Raw genomic sequence first — 23,509 nt, 5'->3', positions numbered from 1 at the left:
AAGATTGTCTTCCCAGTGTCTAACCTAAATCTCCCCTCTCTCAGTTTCAAGCCATTACTCCTCCCCCTGTTGCTACATACCCTTGTAAAAAGTCCCCCGCCAACTTTCCTGTAGGCCCCCTTCAGGTTCTGAAAGGCTGGTAAAATGTAAAACCATAGAAAGCATTATATAAAACTAAAGTTTACTCCTATTTTAAATTACTTGATAATGTTTTGATCTCCTCATCTTAAAAATAAATAGTAGAAAAGGGGCAAAAGTAGGAGAAATGTGGTGATAGATATGAAATGGCTTCCATACAAGGAGTGACTCATTAAGCCAAAACTGTTTAGTATGGAAAAGGAAGGAAATGTGAAGATCTACAAAAACAGAAGTTAGAACAGAGTAAGAGGAGAAGGGAACCTCTTTTGACTCCTTTCTGTTACCAGTATTAGGAGGTCATCATGTCGTATTGCCATATCTATCTGGAATTTTCCACAGGATATTGTGGATACTAAAAAACTCTTATGGATTCAGATAGTGGTTGAATTTAACTAACATTTTTTTCCATTAATTTTCCCCAAAATACCTCTCTTGGTTAAGAAAGATTGCTGGATGCTGCTAGACCAGATTCAAGATCCTTACATTATGCCATGTTTTCCCTGAGCGAGCCATGTTGGTCATTTCTGGAGGCAGAACAGGAGATTAGACAAATCTTTTGTCTGACACTGTACAATATGTGTGTGGTATTTACATTTAATGCAAAAGGCTTTACATGTATATTGCAGGTTGCAGGATGTAGTATAGGTCTTCACTATTTCAGTTGTAGCCAGTCTGTTTCAGGGGTATCTGAAGTATAATACTGTTGATAGCATATACCTGGAAGGTAGAGTATATATGCCCAGACACAAAGACCTAGTAAATTTGAAATGCAGTGAGCCATGCTAATTTCTTTCAAATTAATTTGCTTGTTTTGTTTTAGTGCTAGCTTTTTTCTTTCAAATCTGCTTAAGCTGTGTCCTTCTGAAAAAAAGAACAACTAAACAACCTACATATTTGACAATTATGTTCATGCTGCAGTTTGTCCGTGGTATGCTGCTATTAATTTTTTGTTAATTGGTGGGGTTTAATTTTCTGTAAATCGATAAATTGATGTGCAATGTCATTACTTTGTCGTAATTAACTTTAAGATATGCTGAATCAAATGACACTATCAGACTTCCATTTACAATTGAGCTTTATGGAATGTTTTGAGGCTTGAAAGACGTCCTTACTGATTCAAATCCTTTGTTATTTGGCAGTTGGTTTTTTTGCTTCTTTTGAGTCACTGTAGCAAAATTCTCTTTTGATTATATCTTGTTTCTAGAATTGGAGAGTATCTCTCTTGTATTTGGCTCTAAAGGGAATAAAGGTTGAGTATTTTCAGTGTGAAAAGATTATATCTGATGTAAAGAACAAAGTCAACATTATTATAAAAAAAAATATGGGACTTCTTCAGGGAGCACAGTGTACTCTAATGTATTAAAAAGCTTGTTGGGTGAAAAGCATAATTTGTAAAAACAGATATTTCTAAAAAAATGAGTATTTGTTACTCAGACTGTTTAGATCTTAGATCTTGAAAACAAGATAGAAAAATCACACATAATATTACTCAGCTAATAAAAAAAAAAGTATGTGGGAGGAATCCATCAAGTGCAACATTTTATTTATGATGTAGAGTGGTATGCTACCATTTATTTTTAAATGAGAAAACTACCTGTAAGATAAGACGATATAATATCAAAATATTCAAAAATCAATCTATATGTCATAGGCTGTTCTCCCCTATCAATTGCAGGATTTTCCTTACAGAATTGACATGATGTTCCCCTGAAGAATACTGTATCTTAACGATAAAGTGCTTGATTTCAGACCTTGATAGTGTCATTTTTATTGCTCTTTATACAAAACCTAGAAATAAATTTTGATAATTCGGCCATGAAAGACTGTGTTACAGGTAGCACTGTAGTATAAACTGACAGATGTGATAACCCTTATAAAACTATTAAAATGCCATTATTATATCTCTGAGATATAATATTAACAGCAAATTCAGAAGATGGATGACATTGCTTGTCAGTCTTAGTTCATGTTCTGGCTTTACAATTTCAAGAGTTTTCTTCTTTTGAATGTTATTTTCAGAGTTGATGTTAGTTTTAATGACTAAAGGATATTTGCTGTTCTGTTGTGGGTTAGATCTCCTTACTGAAACAGAATCTGGAGATGCAGCTTTCCCAGTCTCAGAGCTCTTTGCAACAGCTACAAGCCCAGTTCAGTCAGGAGCGACAGAGGCTGACTCAGGAGATCCAGGAATTAGAAGAGGAGCATCAGCAAAGGCATAAGTCACTTCAGGAAGCCCATATCCTTGCCTTTCAAAACATGGAAGAAACAAAAGAGCAAGAACAAAAGGTGTGTTCATCTGGATATTCTGTATTATGTACAGAACGTTGCCATAATAGCAATTGATATACACAGTTGGAATTAGTAAAAAAATGTATCTGCATAACTGCTAAATATTCTTTTCAGCTGGTGTCATATAGTAACATTTTTATCCAGTTAAATCTGATTAAAACATAATGACAATTTTCTCTGATATTGGCATTTTTTTATGTCATCTAATATTGTGTAAAAGCCGTTAGAAGCACAGCAGAAAATGATGATGAACGAATGCAGTACATGCATATAGAGAGAGTTAAAATTATTATCAACACACACACTTCTTTACAGTAATTTGCCATTGTTATCCATAACATGACATTCTAGTTTTTATTTGGAATAGATTTCTCTGTATTTTGCATTATCATTACCTAATGTTGCTTATGTTTTCTGCTATTTCCTGTCAGTTGACTCCTTTTGTAAGGTGTTTTATGTTTTCATTATGTTAAAAATTTTATAAACTATGTTCTGCAACTTGCAAGATCATTTATGTGTCCAGAACACTGTCACATTCAAGGGATTTTAAAACCTTGATTAAACCAGCTTTAAAATTGAAATGTTGGCACTGCATGGCACTTAATAGCATCTGTGTCTTAAGGGTTTTTTAAAATTCAGATCCAGAGTGTACCTTTGCAATCAATTTTCCCATTGTCCCTACTGAATGTCTGTGGTTCACATCAGAAACTGGACTTTAAGCACACAAGGTGGATTCCTTGGGTTCAAAATGAAACTAGAAGATAAGCACCAGGAACATTATGCTTCATACATTTAAATAGGGAATCAACATGGGTGTCATTGGGGAGCAGAAATCACCAAATATGTACACTAGACCCATCTAGGGATCTGCATCTTCCCATCACTGCTTGATATTGTAAACATATCCAGACATTGTTTTTTGGGTTTTTTTATCTTTTTTAACTGTGAGCAGAATAGATTTTTTGTGCACAGGTAATCTTGATAACCATCAGCCACTGAAAAGGAAAAATACAGTAGTAGGGTTACTTAGAGAAGAAAATGCAAGTCATAATAGTGCATTTATGGTAATTTCTGGAGTATGCCAGTGCCTGCTTTTTGTTTCCGGTTGTTTATTGTTTAATGTTTTATAAATTCCCTAAGCTGAAACTGAATAAACTTTATCAATTCTGTTTTTATAGGAATTAGAAGAACGTTTACAACAAAAACATTCAGAAGAACTTCAGGCACTGAAAGAAACACATAAACAAGCCATGGAAGGTTTCAAATTGGAGATGGAACAGGAACTTCAGACTCTACGATTTGAGCTGGAGGATGAAGGAAAAGCTATGTTAGGTATGCTGTTTCAAATTTACAAGTGGGTTCCAAAACATTATTTCTACTCATGCAAATATATCTACGTACACGTGTGTGTATTCTAACACTGTAGAGTATCTTAGAGCCATTCAATGTTGGCCTAGTTGTTCATCTTAAAATCAGTAAGGCCATACGGTGCCCTTTTGAAAAATCTCACCTGTAAGGTATTTTGGAAGGAGTAAGCAACCAAATTTCATGACAGAGAATGTTTCAGAAAGTAAGAGGAATAGAATGACAGGGACAGTTGCTTAGACTATGTAAATAGTGTTTATGAGGTCAGCAGCAACACTTGGGGGAGCTGGACTGTTATTGTTAATTAGTGTAAAATAAACTTCTCTCTTTGTTCATGGTGACTAGCTTCCTTGCGCTCTGAGCTAAATCATCAACACGCAGCAGCAATTGACCAGCTCAGGCACAACCATCAACAAGAACTGGTAGCTGCCAAAATGGAGCTTGAAAGAAGCATAGAACTCGGCAGGCGACAGGTAGGAGGCATTGCTGGCAACTGGCTGTAAAATTGAATAATCAGTATTTGCTTTCTTGTAGTTGGAGGAAAGAACCATTGTGAACAAACGTGTAATCTTTCAGAGTCAGCCAGCACCAGCAGATAATGCATCCCTAGCAGTTTACTAAGCTTTCTTGCTCGACTACTTCCACCTTCAACAACCTTCAGTTGATGCCTAGTAAAGATTTCTATATCAAGGTGGTTTCCTCTCAGAATTGTGCAGCCATCTGAGAGCACATTTTCTTGCCATGGGAGAAAATTGCTAATTCTTGTGAAATTCTACTCATCTTCACCTGCGAGCAGGACTTACAGAAGAAAAGGCTGCTTCTTTCCAAACCCTAAGTGATACAATTGCTTAAAACCAAAGTATTACTTCAAAATTAAGAGGTAGCTTAGTATCTTTTTCTTTTTTTCAGGAGCCAAACTAGAAAAGATCAATTAGCATTTAAATAATGCAAAGAAGGTGTAACAGCTTGCAACCGTTTCCTAAAAAAACCCAAAGTACAACCCACACCCAGACAAAAAACACACCCTGCATCCCAAAACCAGTATGGATTACCTTTGCTTTCAGCAGCAAACTGATTAATTCCCCTTTTTCTTTCATTTTTCACTATATATGCAATCATTTTTTCCAACAGTAATGAAAATATGAAAGCTTGATATCTACTGAAAGGAAGACAGACTTCTGGAAATAAGAGGATCAGAAAATTACTTCTTTATATACAATAGGGTATTGGTCAAGTTTGGTTTACTGATAGTCCTGCACCAAGGAGGTGGAGTGGTTTTAGAAATATATTAACAGAGGATATGGTTTAGCTGGATATAGCCTTTACACAGAAACAGTCTGTCAAAGATGAGCCCTTTTTCTCCTTGCTGCTTTAAAAGTGTGAGCACTAGAGGCAAAGATGTGGTGCTGTCAGCAGTGAACAAAAACATGCAGGATTTAGGAGGATATGGTTTCAGTCTTGTGTTCCTTAAGCCTAGAGGAGATGTCAGGAAAAAAAAAAAGTTTTAAATTACCAGAGCAAGTGTTTGATCCAACCAAATGCCACGTATTTCTGGCCTCAGGACTATGATCTTGCTAAGCAAGAGCTTTAGAGCTTTAGTTGTACTGAGGGCAAAGCAATTGTGTTTCCCTATGTTGGAATACACATCAGTTCACAGGACCAGAGCTGAAATAGATACAGAGATGCAGGATTATTATATTAGCTACTTTTTGAAATATTTAAATGTGTAGATACAGATTTTCCACTGCTTTTACTCATAATTTTAATATAGTCTTTCTATAGGGAGGAGAGTTAATTTTAAAGATCTGTTCTTAAAAATGTCCTATAAATTTGTGCATTAGGGTATATTTGTATTTCCTGGATGCATGAAAACACAAAACACAAGTATGCATAAAATGACTTTTTTTCTAACTGTGCAAACTATGTGGTTATTAATTATAGTGAAAATGTAAGAAGTGGATTAGATGGAAATGGAAAACTCTGGAAAAGGTTCATTTCATTACAGACTCCTTTGAAACTAAGGAGAATCATTACCAAAACCATTGGCCTAGGTTCCAGATGAGTTTCCCAGATGTTAACTTCACTGGAATTTCTTATGCAAAAATAGTTTATTTAATTGATTTATTGGAGACAATATAAATATCATATAAAGTATTTAGCATGTATTCTACTGTGAGATATTTATGACCCTTGTATTTATGTATAGCTAAGACAGGAGACTTCTGAATCATGGTGTTTGTTGGTGCAGGGCGTACATCTTGAGCTACTTTGTGCTGTTGTATGGGGCTGTAAATGGAAAACCAGTGTCTCTATATATGGTATCTTAAGAGGGAGAAACTGCTAAATGCCACCCTCCTTGTTCTCAGCAGTCTCTGGGTTTTTGTTGTAAATGTGGGCAAAAGAAAGTTGTGGTGAGCTACACTCACTTTACCAGGCAAAGACAATGAGAGTTTTTAAATTTTCTCGAGAACAGAAATGGTTTGTTACATAACTTTGATTTCTTTGTTTGTACTTGTACAAATTAAAACCTCGGTTAATTACAGTTTGTGTCAAAAACTCCAAAAAATTGTCTATTGGATGGAAATTTTTAGTCAGCTGTTTTGTTCCAAAAGCAAGTATTGTGCTTCTGAGAGACAAGTCTATTTAAAATATTTTTGCTACTGCTACTTGTATCATAGGAGAAAGAATTTTTGTGCCGAATATCAGATCTCCAAGATGAACTGAATCACCGAGACCATCATATAGCTGAACTGGACAAAGAGATTCTACATCTTCATGAAAATATAAGTGCATTGACTAAGGAATTAGAGTTTAAAGGGAAAGAAGTTCTTAGAATACGAAGTGAATCCAACCAACAGATCAGGTATAAATTTTTCCACTCTAAACTCAAATGTTTTTATTAAGAAATTTTACTATTTGCAGCTTTTAATTTATCCTCTTGATCAAGTGATGCTATGTATCATTTTATCTTTAGAAAAAAGCTATGCCCATTACTAGTGAAGTTAGTGAATATTACCATACAGTTAATCTGCCTTTTAGTGATTCATTTCAGCATATTTCAGTATCAGTCCATTCAAGTATTTGCTTTTGGTGTGTTTTATTGTTTGTTTTTTTTTAGTTCATTATGTTTGTTTATTAAAAAAAAGCATTAAAGGAGATGCATTTTACATGAAATAAGCTAGAAGATTGGAGGACAAGTAAGTAGAGGGTTTTGATTCATTCCTTCTGTTATCTAATACTGTGTAAAAACCATTAGAAACATGGCAGAAAATCATGATGAACAAATGAGTGTGACTTTAGAATAACTCTTTTTTAACAAAAAATAAATTAAACAGGATGCATGAGCAAGATTTAAGCAAGAAACATGAGAAAGAGCTGGATGTCTTGACAGCAGATCACATCAGAGAGAAAGAAAGCATGCTGGCAGATTTTAATAAGACCCAAGAGCTGCTCAAGGAAATTAATTCAGCTTTACAAATTTCGTAAGTTTTGTTGCATTAAGAAAACTTGTATGTAGCTGCGTTTGAGTGAATAGTTCATTCTGGTGTCTGTGAGTTGCTGAAGATAATGCAGAGGTGCAGGTGTGCAAAAACATCAATCAAGTATGGAGCCTAATCTTGGAATTCTTTAGGCAACACAGTTTTATAAGCTTTAAATTGTTAGAGATTTGAGACAAAAAAAATCTAAGTAGGAAAGATATTAAATCTTTGCAGTTCTTAGAAAAGTGGAGAAAACATTATTTCCAGTGTTTTTTCTCAAACTTTACTCCATCTTTTTTGAAAACACAAGCTTCTTCAACAAGTTTATGAACAGTACGATATTTGCTATTAAGAAATCTGATTATAAAACGTAAGTGATGCAAAAATTTCAGGTTTGCTAACACAAGGAAAATTAGTGTCTGAAATGGAAATTTTTGAGCAAAACAATAACTGAATTCTTAAAGTATCTCTGAGTGAAAATGCCACCTGGGGTTAGACCACCTCTGGGCAGAAGTGGTGTAGCAGTGTGTCGTCTTGCTGTTTTCCTGTCTTCCACATCCTTCGTACTTTTATCTCTGTCTGTGATGTAACCATGTCACGGTTTGACTCAGGATCAGCAATTAAACCAGCAACAACAATGCCCTCGATCCCCTCCCCCTTCCACCCAGGTAGGGAAGGAGAGAGAGAGTGAGGGAGAGAGACTCTCTGGTTTGCAACTCCCACGGCATCTCCTGATCTGTGAACAGTCCTGAAATGTCCCAGAGCGCTGCAGAGCAGACAGGAGCTGAGGGGAGAGTTGTGAGGCTCAGGAATGCACAGGCCTAGGGATCAACAGTGATGGGTAGATGGAGTCCTCCCTGGATGCCAGCCATAGACAGAAGAGAAGGCAAGAAGAAGCAGGAAGGAGCTTGACTTCCGTGATCCTTTATACCAAGTCTATTGTGTATATATATGTATGGAATGTCTCAGGCCAAATTTGCTGTCTGTCTAGTCCACTGCTCCCTACAGGAGGGTTGCAGGTACAGCTCTTCTGCTCCTTTACTATTCTAAGCAGAGCAAAATGCCCTTGATGTCTCGGCAGTAACATAAACATTCTGGCATTATCAGTCCACTAGCTGGAAAACTTTCTGCTAGCTAAGAGAGCTCACTGAAGGAGAAAAAAAAAACAGTAAAAAGAAAATTGGCTTCATCCTGTCTCAAACCAGGACAAACCTACTTGGTCAGGTTTTTGCTGAGTATTCAGGGCTTCCCTGAACAAAACTGTCACTAATGGATTTGTTCTTGAAGGACAAAAGATTTATGGCAGAGAAAATTCGGTCTACAGATATGACAGAAAACTTTTTAAAGTAAACATAAATTAGAAATTGACAATAAAGCCCAAATGCATCTAATTTTTCATAATAAGCACTCAGAAATTATATTCAAATACAATGGGTATAAAATTCTAGTTCTTATTCCCTTGTAATAGTCCATATGAACACCCCTGTGCCCTGATAAGCGTGGAAACTTGCCATTCAATAAATTAGGTGTAAACTACCTCCTGTTTACTGCATTTATCTTGTACAAGAAACACACCTATGAGCAGTCACCAGAACTGGGTTTTGAAACTATTTACCCTAACTTCTTTTCCCATTAAGTTCATTTTTCACTGTCCTGAAATTTTCTAAATTTAGTTAGTTGCCTGTTCCTATTTCTTGCTCAACTTAATGCTACAAAGAAGCAGCCACTGCCCTAAAGACAGCAAATGTTACCTAGGGTGCCCTGACCTGGTCTTCAGTGTATTATCTCTCTCTACTTAAAATGAAGCAAGGAGCTGTCAAAAGAGGAAACTGTGTTAAAAAAAACCAAACAACAACCTGAAAAAAACCCAAACGAAACCCACAACAAGCAAACAAAACCCAGAAGAGTTTCATGCAGCTATTTCTACAACAACTATTTCCAGGTTCGGCCTCACCTAACGTGTGGCCTTGTGAGTGTTTATGAAATGGAGAATCTATCTTACAGTAATTGGGAGTGGGTATCATTAATTAGGCTGTACCACTAGAGTATTTAAAGTCCATATTATTTGAAACAGAAAGAAAACAGTTCTCTTAAATATCTGAAAATAAAATGACAGCTGTGTGGAACTATGTACTCTGGGGGTCTGTGTGCAATAGCTTAAGCCAGCATAAAACCTACACAGAAAAATTAAGCCAGCTGAGCATATTTCTCTTCTGCTGAGTCAAATGCCTTCTCTGCAAACAAAAACAGTCATGTTGGTTTATGTTTTATGTAAATACATTATATAATCTCCTCAAATTATGTACAGGTTTTTTGAAGGTTATAAATATAATTAAATATGAACAGTTTTTCAGGTGCAACTCAAAGTAAAAATCACATAGCTGCTTCTGAAGGGAAAATATTTATCTCAAGTGAGAAGTTATGTCTAGTTGCAGGTGTCTTGTGGGATATAAGTTTGAGCTGACTGAGACACCCTCAATTCTTAGTTTTTTTTCTCAGGGTACATCTGGGATTTATTTTTTTTAATTTCTTTTTTTTTGAGTTTGTTACAAGCCCTGAATCTGTTCTGAAATTTGGTTTACTAATCTACATGAGGGCTGAATGTGTGAGACAAGTATCTTAGTAGTTTCCTTTGGAACAAATGTTTAGCATCATGAATGTTATATCTATGTTTCAAAGAGACACAGTAATTTGAAATTGTCATGTCTTCAGAACTTGTTCTTTAAGAAGAAACAAGGAGATTTTTGTGGTTACTTGTACAATTCCTCTCTCCGTTGGCTTATTTCGCTTCTCTCCTTTAATGCTTTCCCACCAGGCATTTCAAATTTCCTCCAATTTTTTTTTCAAATGTTTATCAGTCGCTAACATTTCTCTTAATCCAGATATCCTAATACCCAAGTGTTATTGCTTTTCTTTTGCAGCACATTTCATTATTTCATTACTAATGGTACTAAGATGCTTTTGTGGAGAGGAGTTAATTACCTATTAGCCTTCACTGTTCTTGGATATCTTTGTCCCAGTATGTTCCACATGAACTGAGGAAGACAGTGCCAGCTTTGTCTGTCTATCCAGTTTCTCCAGTATCACAAGCATGCATCTTTATTCAGAGTAGTCACCTATAAGAACAATGATACTGTTTGTTTTCCTCATCAAGAAAATTAATTGCCAGTTTTTAAAAAATTACATTAATATTAAATATAATGCAAAGTAGTCCTTGTATTTTACATTAGTATCAATCCTAGCTGTGTCTTCTGTAATCCTACTGCCCATATTATGATTTTGAATGCCTTATTTTCAGTTTGACTTCCAAGAGGCCTTTTTTCAAACACCTAGTACTGCATGCACAAAGAGGGATGTTATGTTTTTAGGATTTTGCCCAGATTATTAGTTACCAGAGCAAATCTTATGGCGTTGTTGGGTTGATTTTTTTTTTTTTTTTTTTAACTAACTAAAGCTGAATGAAAACATAGGAATTAATTCAAGGGGACAAGAAAGTCAATCTTCTGTTTTTACGCCCTGAACTCTCTTTTGTACTAATCAAGATGTGCCTATTCTCTCATCATTTAACACTGGATCTGGCTAAAAGGGGTATTCTTCTTTCCTATAAAGTTTAGAAGAAATGGAGGAAAAATATAAAAACAGAGAATCAAGACCAGAAGACTTGCAGCTTATCTCAGAACTGAAAGACCTAATTGCAGAGCGGGACCAACTCATAAAGAAATTGATTGTAAGACTTCCATGCTCTCTTGGTTTAATATCTTGACAAGTATAAAAGTTAATCTAATACAAAATGTTTAAATTGTATTTAAATCCTGCTGTTGTGTTATTCATATTATTGAACACATTATTCCTGTGGTTCCAATGGTTCATAATAGTAAAACTAATGAGATACAGAGTTTTGCACTACCAAACACAATAAAAAAAATGTTCCAGTATGACTTGGATGAGACATCCCCCATCTCCAACCCTGGAATAAGCTATGTAAGAAATAGTCTTTTCTCTGAGGTTTCTAAGACCAATTTCCTGATTCACTGAGTTTCCCAAATGCAGTGTGTGACACCCCAATTCAGATTAGTCTGATTAGATCCTGATTAAGAGGCAAGAAGGAATGAGGAAATTTCAAGCTAATTAGAGACCAGAAGTTAACTATACTGAGTCTTTCTCAGTGCATAATCCATTGGGCTATGCTCACTCTCAGAGCATAGAACTGCAACAGAACTGCATACATAGAAGGTTACTATTTACATATAATAATACATAAAACATGATAAATAAAAAAAAAAATGCAGGTTTTATAATTGCCAGTTTACTTAGAAATGTAAACATAAGTTAATTTGAGATAATTTTATAGGCAGATTTGGCCACTAACTGATTATAAAAATGCATAAAAAGAAGTTTCTATATGCTCTTCTTTTTAGGAGGACAAAAAGTTCTATCAGCTGGAGCTAGTTAACAGGGAGACTAACTACAACAAAATCTTTAATGCAAGCCCTAATGTTGGTGTTATTAATCCGTTGGTGAAGGTATGTTCCATGGACTTCATTGCTAAAGTAAAGAAAAAGAAATCAAAAGCTAGGATATAGTAAAAAGAAGAAATGTGTGTGTGTTTGTGCCTGCATGTATATATGTATCACTCTTAAAAGTGTTCGAAACGCTTTCAAAACAAGGAACATAGTTTTCCATTTGTCTGTACTTATTTTTGTGTGGTTTGTTTCTTTTGTGTTGTTGAAAGGTCCACTGATACTGTTGCCCTACTTTGTTAGACGTGTGACATAAAACACAGTTCCTTCTCACAAAGCTGCAAAATCAAAATAGAAAAGTGACAGAAAGGCAGTAGAGGGCAGGACTGTAGCATATAATAGAGAACAGTGACACCCATAGCCAATTCTGTGTTCATAATTTTTCTTTGTTATTTTGGAAAGTTCAAGGACAATTTCATTTTTCACGTGGTGCTTGGGATGGAAAAGCATTAGAGATAGCAGGAGAGGGGACACTAAAGGAAGGAATACAAGTAAAAAAGGGAAGAAGTGTAAGAAGGGAATGGAATGAGTCTGAATTGAGAAAGACAGAGTAACACTGGAGAACTGGAGTGACAACCCAGGTATGGACTGTGGAGGCAGCGGGAGATAAGTCAGTCTCCAGCCTTCTAAGTTACTGTCACCTCCTACATGAGTGAAAACACTTCAGTAGCAACCTTTTCCAGATCTCTCCATCCTGCAGGGTAGCAGCCAGTGAAGGCTACTGTAAGACCAGGCATAGTAGCCTCCCTGTTACTTCAAATGCCAGCAGCATTCCTTCAAGGCGAACAGGAACTGTGGTAGGGTACTTTAATCCTATTTCTTTTCACCACCTCAGGAGTAACAACCAGTCCTCTGATATTTCCTTCCTCCCTGTCATAACCCACAGGTTATTTCACCTGCATGGAAAGGGAAGAGATTTGTCCCAGCTGTAGAGGCAGAAGAACTTGGGAAGGTTCTGAAGCAAAGGGTAACCCAAGGGGCACAACATGAGCAGCTCAGATGCCCGAGAGCTTCAGTGATCAAGGTTCAGGCTCCATTATTTAAGAGGAGGTCTGGTTCCACTATTGAGATCAGACCATGTAATTTAGCTAAGCTTTACCATAATTTCTCATCAGATCAGCATATTTCCCACTGCTGCACAAACTGCTGCAAATTGTCAATATTCTGTGTTTCCAGGAGCCCAGCAGCTCTCACAAACTTACCTGTGGAAGCATAACTTTTATGCATAACTGCATAAAAGAACCTATTTTGAGACCAGTAGGGACAACATCAGGACTGCCAAATACAATTTGGCTTTACGTGGTAAAGCTTGTTTGAAAATTTTGGAAGTTTGTCTGAACAGGTTTGTCCACAGGTTTAACTACAGTGTTTAACACAGTTCTAATTGCAGCACATAGTACCTTGCAGATGTATTGTACATTTATAAAGATGTGACATGTAACCATCAAGTATGTAAGCTTGTGTTTTGTGTGAAATCTGAAATGTTTGGGAAAAGTACTTAAACATCAGATTTCCATAGTGATAATTAATATATTTTTATAATATGCTTTTATCACTTGAAACTGTTTAGACTTTAAAACTGTCTTGTATGTCAGAACATTTTGATCTCTCATTTCATAAGTTGTGGACTACATTACTGTATTTTGTCACAGCATGTACTGTGTTACTGGAGAATGAGTTACAAAGAAACTTAAAGTCTCATTCTCTTTTCTTTTTTTGCAATAAAAATAATCTATGCATTACTACAGGCTTTGCATATTAATGCAGACTTACAGCCATTGCAGTAAGTATTACAGCTTTGCTATTTTATGCAATGGATCTGTTCAGTATTCCATTGTTACATCTGAAGTTTCTTAATACTTTGCATGAATTTCATGGAAACAATACACACAATTTTGTCTTTCCAAATTTGATTGCTTCAGAAGCATAGATTGTTTTATAGAGAATAAGAGAGAAACTATAGTATTTTCCTAAGCACTTATGTGGATAATGTACATTTTCCAGAAACACACCTAGGAGGCACACAAGTTTAACTGCAGTGTTTAACACAGTTTTAATTACAATGTATAGGACCTTGCAGAGGTATTTTACATACAGTTGGTTGCTTTTACCAAACTATTTTTTCCACCGTAATGCTATTTATTGCTGCCTCAGCTACTACAGAAGTAGTAAAGTGTATCTTAGCATAATGATATTTCACTGTGGTGCTTAACAAAGACTTTTTTTTCTGTTACAGCTTTCTGTTAAGTTGTTGAGGGTTTTTTAAATGTATTTTGACAAACACATCCACCAGTGTGGCTACAATTAGTAACATTTGCATCTGCCAACCCTCCAGAGGTCAGGTGCTGAAATAAAAGTTTGCAGAGAGCTAAACAGAAGAAAGCACCCCCCCTTGAATAGAGCAGCTCTTCTGTTTCAAGTGGAATTTTGCTGGAAAGTATTAAATAGAAACAACATGAGATTCCACTTGTCTTTCACTTGATGTAGTTCAAATAGGTGTAGTTCATAAGCCCTTAGGGGGTATTTCTCCCAGCTGCTTTGTTAGGGTTGCATATATGTAATTGAAGGAAAGCATTTATTATATATTCTAATAATACATAATTCAATAGAATAAATTAATCAATTGACTCAAAAAATCCTATTTTTTGAAATAAGGCTTTAAAAATATTAATATTTTAATGTGACCACAGAATATTTGATGGTAGTCAGAAAATACACGTGGCAATCTGTCATACAGCTATTTTTAAAAAGCCATAGAATTATTTATGGCATCCTTCAACATTAAAAGTAGAGAGAGTAAATACGGATTCCTTTGTATTATGTGTTAAGGAGAGTAAAATAGTCATACAGAAATAAAATTCTTCACTAAATTGAGTCCCTTGAACTACTATCAGTAGGAGTATAGAAAGTATTAAGAAAAATGTTCAGTTTTGCCATCTGGTGTCTAGACGAGGCAGCTGCAGGAGCATTAGAAGCCTGGCCTTTTCCTTCTGCAAAAAACTGAACTCCTATACAATAATATTTTTATCTTTAGCAGTATTGCTGTAATGCTCGCTAACTGTTAGGGTGGAATTGCTTTAAAAGCAATTGAGCTGCTTTTCTAGGTTCCATGTACCAGTTACCAAAACGTTCTTCGGTGATGGGGTGAAACCTGTTGGAGATGCTAACTTTTTTCACCATTGGAATTTCCTGTAATGACTTTTGGCAGCAGAACTGCTTCACTGGTGTCAAGAAAAGATTGAAGAAAACATAAAAGGTTTAACAGACTAAATGACAATTTTGTGGAAAACTTCCGATTGCCAATGTCTTAAACAGAAAAACTGGTATATTGGAAGATCTCATATAATATATTCATTGATTATTATACTAAGTCTTAATAACTTAATGGTCTTTATCAGTAATTTTATGTTTCTGTGAAAATGTGCGGTGTTCAGTTCTGGCCAAAGCAAAGAGTGAACTACAATTAGGAAAAAATAAAAAAGGCCAATCTGTCCCAGTTGCTCTCCTTCAATAAAAACAACTCCAAACCAGCCATCAATGCAGCTTCTAAATTTGCAGATTTCCTCGTCTGTCCTTATGTGAGAAGCTTTCCTTATACTTGTTATTTTTAATGCAGCAAAAGAAGAAGAACGATAAATCAACAAACAGGTTTGTGAGTGTCCCCAATCTAAGTGCTGTGGAATCTAGCGGAGTGGTGGGCAATGGACATCCCAACCGCCTGGACCCCATTCCTAACTCACCCATCCACGATATTGAGTTCAACAGCAGCAAACCACTACCACAGCCAATGCCACCCAAAGAGCCCAAGACGTTTTTGAGGTGAGCACTGCCTCACCAATGCTTTTTTTTCTTTTTCTTTTGGCTTAACTCAGGAAAATTTTGCATTCCTATTGAGCTGAATCCCACTCGCTTTGTGAACCTTTCAGAGGTACAAGTACTCTATAGCATTTTTAATTTTTACATTATATTTGTAACCTCTTTATAGTATTCCTTTTTATTGTAGACCTTGCTGAAATGTCAAGTATTATCTCACTTTTTTGTAAGTCTTGAACGTTGAAAACCTCTTTAGATACTTTAACAGAATTCATGTGCTTCCAATTGTTTACATATATGAACAATTGTTTTAAACGTTTGTGTTATTTAATGGTTGTCATTTAGGAACTGATACTAGCACAGTTTCTTTTATTTGGTATTACGTGATAATGGTTTTTGTTTAAGAAAACTATTTTCTGTGCTACATGAATGTTTTGTGTTTCCCCTTTCCTCACAGAGATTAAATGGTTTCATAAGTGTAATGTCACTACAGCAACAGGAAATGTGCATCCTTGGATGCTTAAGGCTGAGCTTCCAATAATCGAAACCAGCATTAAAGTCTCAAGTAATTCTCTCACAAATTAATATAGTGAATTGAGTAACTTAAAAATGGCATTTTAGAGGCAGGATTTTAATCTTTTGGATTTATGTACCTACATATTAAATGGACTGAAGTGCTGTACTCTATTTAGTAGGTGCTGATCTCTAAGTTTGCAACTTAAAAGCAATATGTAATGACCACAGTTGGTTGTTTAGTCTCTCTTTTGGTTTAATGTGAAAGACCACATACCTACCAGCTACTAATTATCAAAGTAAACAAATACTAAAATACAAAATAGGCAGGGAAAACAGTCTCATTGAAAAAAAACAATTTTTTATAAAAAGATTACTGTTGCTTATTTTTTCCTGCGCATGTGATGTGCATGAGTGTGCTCAGATACCTGTAACATGCATGTGCATGAACTTATAGACTGTGATGCTGGAGTTTCCATTCCAAGTTGTTTTGCACTCTGAATTATCCAGTAATACAGCAGGGATTATCTTCTTACTGATTTTTATTGAGAAAGAAAGTTAATTGTGTAATTAAATTTAAATTAGATTTAAATATTCTCTCTTGCTCATTTTGTGAGAATTTTAAGTGTTCAAGGGGGAAACAAATCTTGTTTGCAGTGCAGCAGTTTCTTTTTTCCTAGTATATTAGCATATCTTAAACGTGTGCATGAACAGCAATGCAAGTGATATGTGATCAGTGTTAAATATTAAAATAGTGTGTATTTTTGTTTAGTTGCCAACCAATCTTTGTGAGCACATGTCTCCAAATATGATGCTCGCATCATATTTTTGAAAATTAACTTTACCACAGGAAAAGGATGCTAAAAGAGGAACTTCTACAGTCACGCTTTTCCAAGAAAACCTTTTTTGTTCTTCTTGAAATCCTGCAGCTGTTTGAGATTTTAAATGTTTTCCAAAATATTACTTGCCCACCCTCTCATGTGGCTTCTGAACTGACTTGTCCATGCTGCTGATGCTCTCCAATGGAGTGGATGATCACAGATTCTATAGGGAGATACTAAATCATGTCCTGAGGCACACTGATAATTAAACATGGGAAAAAGACCATGCTCTTTACCGAATGTTCTCTGAGATTTCTTTTTTTTTTTTTCTCCTAGCATTTGTGCTTTTTATGTAGCTGTGGGATAATAGTTTTGTCTTTTTCTTTCTGTGGATTTAGCCCTCCTCAGACTGACGCTTCACCAGAGGCTTCACAGGATCCACAGCGCCAGGAGTGGTTTGCCCGGTACTTCACGTTCTGAGAGATGATTTGTCTTTGTGGCACAGCGTGATGTGGACTGTTCATAAGAGCATGACCTTAAGTAAACCCTCATGTGAACAAGCTTTCCTGTAATTTGTCAAACACTGTGAATGAGAAAGTATTTGTCTTTCTGATTTGAAACTGCACTGTATTTCATGTTATATTTGTTGGAATCACTTGACATGGTACTATATAATGTGCGTAATTATAACTATTATTTTTATTTAAAATGGAAGAATCTTTAAACTTTGTAATTACTACATAATAAATTTTGGTAGAACAAACATATTGCTTTCCCCCTTTTTCCTATAAATGTGTTTTCTTTGATTTCAGGTAAGGCTTTTCCCCCAAAACCAACGTAATTGCATGGTTACTATAAATACAATTTAAACTGAAAACAGAAAAAGCTATACTATATTGCACTGTCTTTCCAATTTGGGCAGATGTTTAATGGGTCCCAATTCTAATCTGTGACTTGGTAGCGGTTTAAACTGTCTCTTTCTGACATCTAAAAGGAAGAATGTGAAACAAATCAAACTAGTGTATCTGCTAGCCTTCAGAGCAGAGTAATTTTGACAAGAGGATTAAAATAGCCACAAGCCAGGAGCTGTTCACTGAGGGGGGGTCAACTCCTTACCTGTTGCTCATGAGATTTTGCCATCTAGTAATAATCAACATTTTGCCACTGAACTTAAGCAGAAACTGTTCCCATAAATTATGTATTTTTATGAATATTCACAAAAACAAAAACACGATTGAAACATTTAGAATAAATTATGTATTTTTATGAATATTCACAAAAACACGATTGAAACATTTAGAATACTGTACTAAGTACCTCTGCATAAGTCAAGAATATACATTTTGAGCATATAGTCCTGCTTTGGATAAAAGTCATGACTGAATTGAAAAACAAACAAACCCACTACCCAACTTTTTCCCTTTCACACAAACTACAGATACAGATCTTTCATTAAAACTTTAATATAGCTGAGGGAAGGTAATTAAAGCCTTTTTCTTCTTCCTAAACTGATATTTGAAAATGTTTTTTTTTCAGCTAGTGAGCATGATTCTCCAATCTACACCTTTTATGATGCTGGTGTTGCTTGAGAAATTTGCTGCAGCATATAGGAAACTAGAGCTTACTGTCTTTTTTATATTTTTTCATTCAAAGATTACCACAAAGTAACTCACACTGGTAGTCTCAGGGAGAAAATTGTCTCTTTGTTTTATGAATGTATTTTTAAGCTGAATCTCTTCTCTTCAAAAGCAGGAAACAATGTTTGAGTTATTTGAGTAAGGTTTTAGTTAGCATATACAATAGTCTTGAACTTTAATATTTTGTCAGAAGCCCTAACTACATCCTTTTTTTGCTACATGCACAAAGGTAATACCCAGATGAAGATACTTGCTAATAAGTTTTATATGTAGTATATGTATAAATGAAAAATTTGTATGTTTTCATATAAACAATATAAAATATTCTAAATGAACATTTTAAAACTTCTATCTTATAATTCAGCTTGAAGCCTCCACTGAAAGCTGTATTCTGGTGATGCTGCCATGGATTAAAGATATATACAGGAGATTTTCTGTAGCTGGTGGACTCAACTGTAGGTATATGCAACTTTTTAATTTTAGAAGAAAGCCATATTGGGCAAAATGTCAGATTTCTTGGCTGTTACCCAAAATAAAATACACTAGCTCATTTTGTTATAATGTACTGAAGTGAGTGTTGTGTATTCTTTCTTGCATGCTTTGCAAGGGCTAAGCCTTTTTCTGCCCCTCTCCACTTCATTTGTACCTTCCTACATATGGAATGAATAACTGAACAATAATCCAAAGATTAAAATACCTGCATTTACTTCACCCACTCAGTAAAAAGTGTGCCCATTGGTTTTTGCTAGTTGGCACTTGTCTTTTGGAAGGGAGAAAAAAGATTTGGTTACCATATCTGCCAGCAGCTGTTTCACTGCTGAATCAATCTACTAATATAAGAAGAAAAAAACACAAAAAACCAAAAACAAAAACAACAAAAAAGCCCAAAATAAAACAGAAGAGCTAGGGGAAAAAATACTATTTTCTGCCAAATGTAACTCTAAAATGTATTTATAATAAAAAGTTAATATCTAGCATTTGGGATTAATGCAGAAGGTTGCTTTATCACAGTCCCTTTGTGTTCTTGCTCTTTGCACTATCTGGTATTCTGGAAAAAGCTAAAAGTGCACATATTCATGAGTCCATTTGTGCAGGGAGTTCTGCAAAGTCTCTGTTCACACATGCATGCAGCCTTTCTTACCTCAACAGATAACTCCCAGTAAGGAGGTACAGAATGAGTGTGAAGTTGCACAGCATTATTTACAGTGGGGGGGACATCTTTGGGTTCTCAGGAGCGATCTCTCTGTGCTCTGACACATTAAATCTCAGCAGCAGCAGGTCCCCCTGACCCTTTAGTTTTATTCATAAGGAACAATATAAGGTCAAAGAGCAAACAATAAAGAATGTGATAATTTAATCCCTACTGTGTTTTCCTAGGGAAGAAGGAAGTAAAAGGCTACACTTGATACAGGGAAAAAATGCAGATGTTAATCAGAACATCATCATAGCAATCAGCCCTAAGGCCAGGTTGGCCCTTCAGTCTGGATTGTTCTGTTCACTTCTGTGATAAGAGTGTGAGTGCAAATCAATCTTCCAGGTTAGCAGAAAACTGCTCCAGCTGATCCATCTGACACGATCTTGTAGCACAGGGAAGAATGATGTCCCGAGAACTGCATGGCTTTCTGCAGCAGGAATTTTTTAGGAATTGCACCTAGAAGGGACACTTGGGAGGAAAAAAAAGGCCTGCAGATGGTTGAAAACCCAGCTGCAAACAGTGCCAACATAGAAATTGTCAGATTTACTTCTTCCTTTTGCATTTTTCAGTTACTTCAGCATACGTGTACCATATTTACCTGAGACTTCAGGGAAAATATCACTCCTATGAGAACTACTGGCAAGAAATTACATGGGTCCCTATTACAGAATTTTTAACATTCTATGTTAGTCCAAATATAATTTTCACTTCTGTTTTTCTCATGATCTGTTATTTTGGAAGAAAAAGCTTGGATTATTTTCTAACTGGTTTGAGTAGTTCTACATTAAACATGTACACATTTAATTGAAAATTAAATGTCTTAGATTTGTAATTTTTGATCACTTTATAGAGTAAGAGTATCTAAGCATTACAAAGCTGAAGAATATAGAATATCTTGTCATTTTTGTTTGGAGTGTGAGCGGTTTTTTTAGGATATACCTATAATCTCTTATTCCAAAGTGTTTTCTATCATGCTGCAAGAATCTTTTATTCTTAAAGCAGAATATCATTTTTTCACTCTTGGTGTAGGTAATCTTTTTGTGCTAATTCTCCTGCTTTTTGAGACTAGAGAACTCTTTTCACAAAGGACCTCCTTTGATGAGTTGCACTTCAAAACTGAAAGCAACAGTCTCTTATGGGGAAAATGTTTCCATTTCTGTAACTGAACATGAAGGGATGCTGAGCAATACTCCATGTTGCAGCTCTTGCCTTCCTGGTGTGGCAGCTGAAAAAACTGGGGTCCTTTCTTTTCATAGAATCATAGAATGTTTTGAGTTGGGTAGGAAGGAGCCTTAAAGATCGTCTCATTCCAACCCCCCTGCATGGGCACCTCTCACTAGACCAGGTTGCTCGAAGCTCCATCCAACCTGGATTTGAACACTTCCAGGGATAAGGCAGCTACAACTTCCCTGTGCAACCTATGCCAGTGTCTCGCCACCTTCATGGTAAGATATTTTTTTCTAATAGCCAATCTAATTGTACCCTCTTTCAGTTTAAAACTGTTTCCCCTTGTCCTATCACTACAAGCCCTTCTAAATAGTCCCTCCCCAGCTTTCCTGTAGCCCCTTCAGGTACTCAAAGGCCACTAAAATGTCTCCCCGGAGCCTTCTCTTCTCCAGGCTGAACAGGCCCAACTGTCTCAGTCTGTCTTCATAGGAGAGGTAAATTGTTAACAAATACACTATCCCAGTAACTAGAAAATGCTAGAAAATGCCAATATTAACTTCTGACTAATAGACATTCACTTCTTCCCCAGTTTTAATCTGAAAATATTTATTTTAAATCTGTAGATTGTGAGGAATTCCTAATGAATATCAGGATACTTCATTCATAATATTAGAAGTCAGATCTGATCATGATATAAGAGCTATTACTTCCTTTTTTATGGTTTAAGTATTATGTGAATTTTGTTACATAATCCCTATGCTACCCACAGACAAGTTTCACTAATTCTGCACTGAGAAAGTTACACCCCAGATTTTCCACCCTTGCTGCAATTTACTTCCCTTAGAAGATGACTGAGTCACATCACTTAAGAAAATCCTCTGCAGTCAACAGAGGGTTTCAAGGGTGAATCAGCCCACTTACCTCTGTTGATTACATAAAGACTTTAGAGCTCTAAACAACAAATGCAAGTGCCTCTTGCACGGTGTTGTTTTTGTGAGTTGTTTTTTTTTAACTAACTTGCAAAAATACAGCAGCTTTGAAAGATGCCAACTGATTTTCCTTACAGAAGCTGTGTTGCTTTTTCATGGTATGTTCAATGTAGTTCAATGCAGTACTGTTACTATTCTTCATAGGCAAATGCTAAACCTTATTTTTACTCTCATGAAGGCACCTTTCTAATTCACAGTGTTGTTGCTTAGCTACTTTTGGGTGTTGGGCATTTTATCCATTTTATTTTTGTACTTATGCATTCCTTAGCAATATCTTTAAGTTGAAAGATGAATAATTTCCATGTGCAATTATATACAGAAATCAGCTTGCAGCAGAAATCAGTTTTCCAAGCTAATTTACTTGGCAGTGTATTTGGTCATATAAATAAGCATCCATTTCTTTAGGCTATAGTAACCCGAAGTACCTATGGATAGCACTGAGATCAGGTAACAAAACCAAGCTGAAACAGAACTTTCATTCTTAGGCATGACTGCTGAACTACATTTCTATTCGTAATAGAACTTATTTCCCGGGGTCAGCATTGGGCTCTTTTACTGCACAACTCTGTTAACTTTTATCATTTTCAACCACATACACAATTAGGCCACCCGAGCTTTCTTGACTGTACAAATTGCACTGCGAGTTCCATGGTTAACAATGGGACCCACCAGGTGAACTACTGATCCACTCTGAAGTTCTGCACAGTCTTAAAGATGAGTTTGTAAATTGCCTGTCACTAAGGCAACTCAGTTATTTTCAGAGTTAATCATGCTATAGAGGCCTGTTCACAATAAACATCTGCCTGAGCGCAATAAGAAGCAGCTGCTGCCAGCAGCACTGATAGCTGTGTTGCTAGGGAACAAGAAGAGCCAAGCTTAAGAAAACAAAAGGGTAATTCAATATTGACTACCAAAATCTGGCTTTGTTACGACAGTGAGTACTCTTGGAAATTACCAGGCCTTCCACATTCAACCTGACAGACAAACGTGAAACTTTAGGGAGCAGCTGAGTCTTTAGCTGGGACTATCACTGTTTAACTTGTCACCAGCGCGATGGCTGGGCACAAAGAAGTCAGCACACAACAGGCTGCGAACGCCCCAGGCAGCCACAACCGAGGGCTGGCAGCAGACGTGTCTCAGGGCGGAGGCTGAAGCCCAAGTTTTACGGTCACATGAACATTCAACCACATTCATGCTGCTCAGCCTATCTCTACCTGAGCTGTGGGATCCGCCAGCCCATCTCAGCACGGCCACCCACGCCAGCAGTGTCCCAGCGGGGTGTGGGAGACGGGCGCGTACCAGCCCCAGCCACGGCCTGAGCGGGTGGTTCTCGTATTAGGAAGCAGTTCCTCAGAGAGAGGGTGATAGACATGGGAACGGACTGCCCAGGGAAGCGGTGGAGGCACCATCCCTGGATGTGTTCAGGGAAAGGCTGGATGTGGCACTTGGTGCCACGGCCCAGCCGATGTGGTGGAGCTAGATCATAGGCCGGACTTGACGATCTTAAAGGTCTTTTCCAGCCTCGGTGATTCTGTGTATCCAGGGAGCGCCCCCTTCCACCCGCAGGGCAGCTGGGCCGGCCG

At 36.5% G+C, this 23,509-nt stretch overlaps 1 protein-coding gene across 3 annotated transcripts in view; it reads left to right on the top strand.

Annotated features, from left to right (window-relative positions):
• Positions 1–17,698, top strand: part of FAM184A (family with sequence similarity 184, member A) — a 46,007-nt gene extending 28,309 nt beyond the window's left edge. Inside the window, exons 9-17 of one of the 3 annotated variants that reach the window (XM_009999090.1) lie at positions 2,212–2,424; positions 3,606–3,759; positions 4,138–4,265; positions 6,471–6,655; positions 7,128–7,274; positions 10,881–10,998; positions 11,690–11,794; positions 15,408–15,610; positions 17,337–17,698. In XM_009999090.1, coding sequence (XP_009997392.1) covers positions 2,212–2,424; positions 3,606–3,759; positions 4,138–4,265; positions 6,471–6,655; positions 7,128–7,274; positions 10,881–10,998; positions 11,690–11,794; positions 15,408–15,610; positions 17,337–17,418 — 1,335 coding nt within the window. In that variant the 3' untranslated portion in view covers positions 17,419–17,698. The remainder of the gene's footprint in view (positions 1–2,211; positions 2,425–3,605; positions 3,760–4,137; positions 4,266–6,470; positions 6,656–7,127; positions 7,275–10,880; positions 10,999–11,689; positions 11,795–15,407; positions 15,611–17,336) is intronic. The other 2 variants (XM_009999088.1, XM_009999089.1) reach the window with 2 other exon arrangements.
• The last annotated feature ends 5,811 nt before the right edge of the window (positions 17,699–23,509 follow it).

Source organism: Chaetura pelagica, unplaced genomic scaffold, assembly GCF_000747805.2.
Source record: "Chaetura pelagica isolate M959 unplaced genomic scaffold, ChaPel_1.0 scaffold90, whole genome shotgun sequence".
NCBI classification, from domain to species: domain Eukaryota; kingdom Metazoa; phylum Chordata; class Aves; order Apodiformes; family Apodidae; genus Chaetura; species Chaetura pelagica.
The sequence above is the reverse complement of the archived record's forward strand: the minus strand, read 5'-3'. Positions and strand labels throughout refer to the sequence as shown.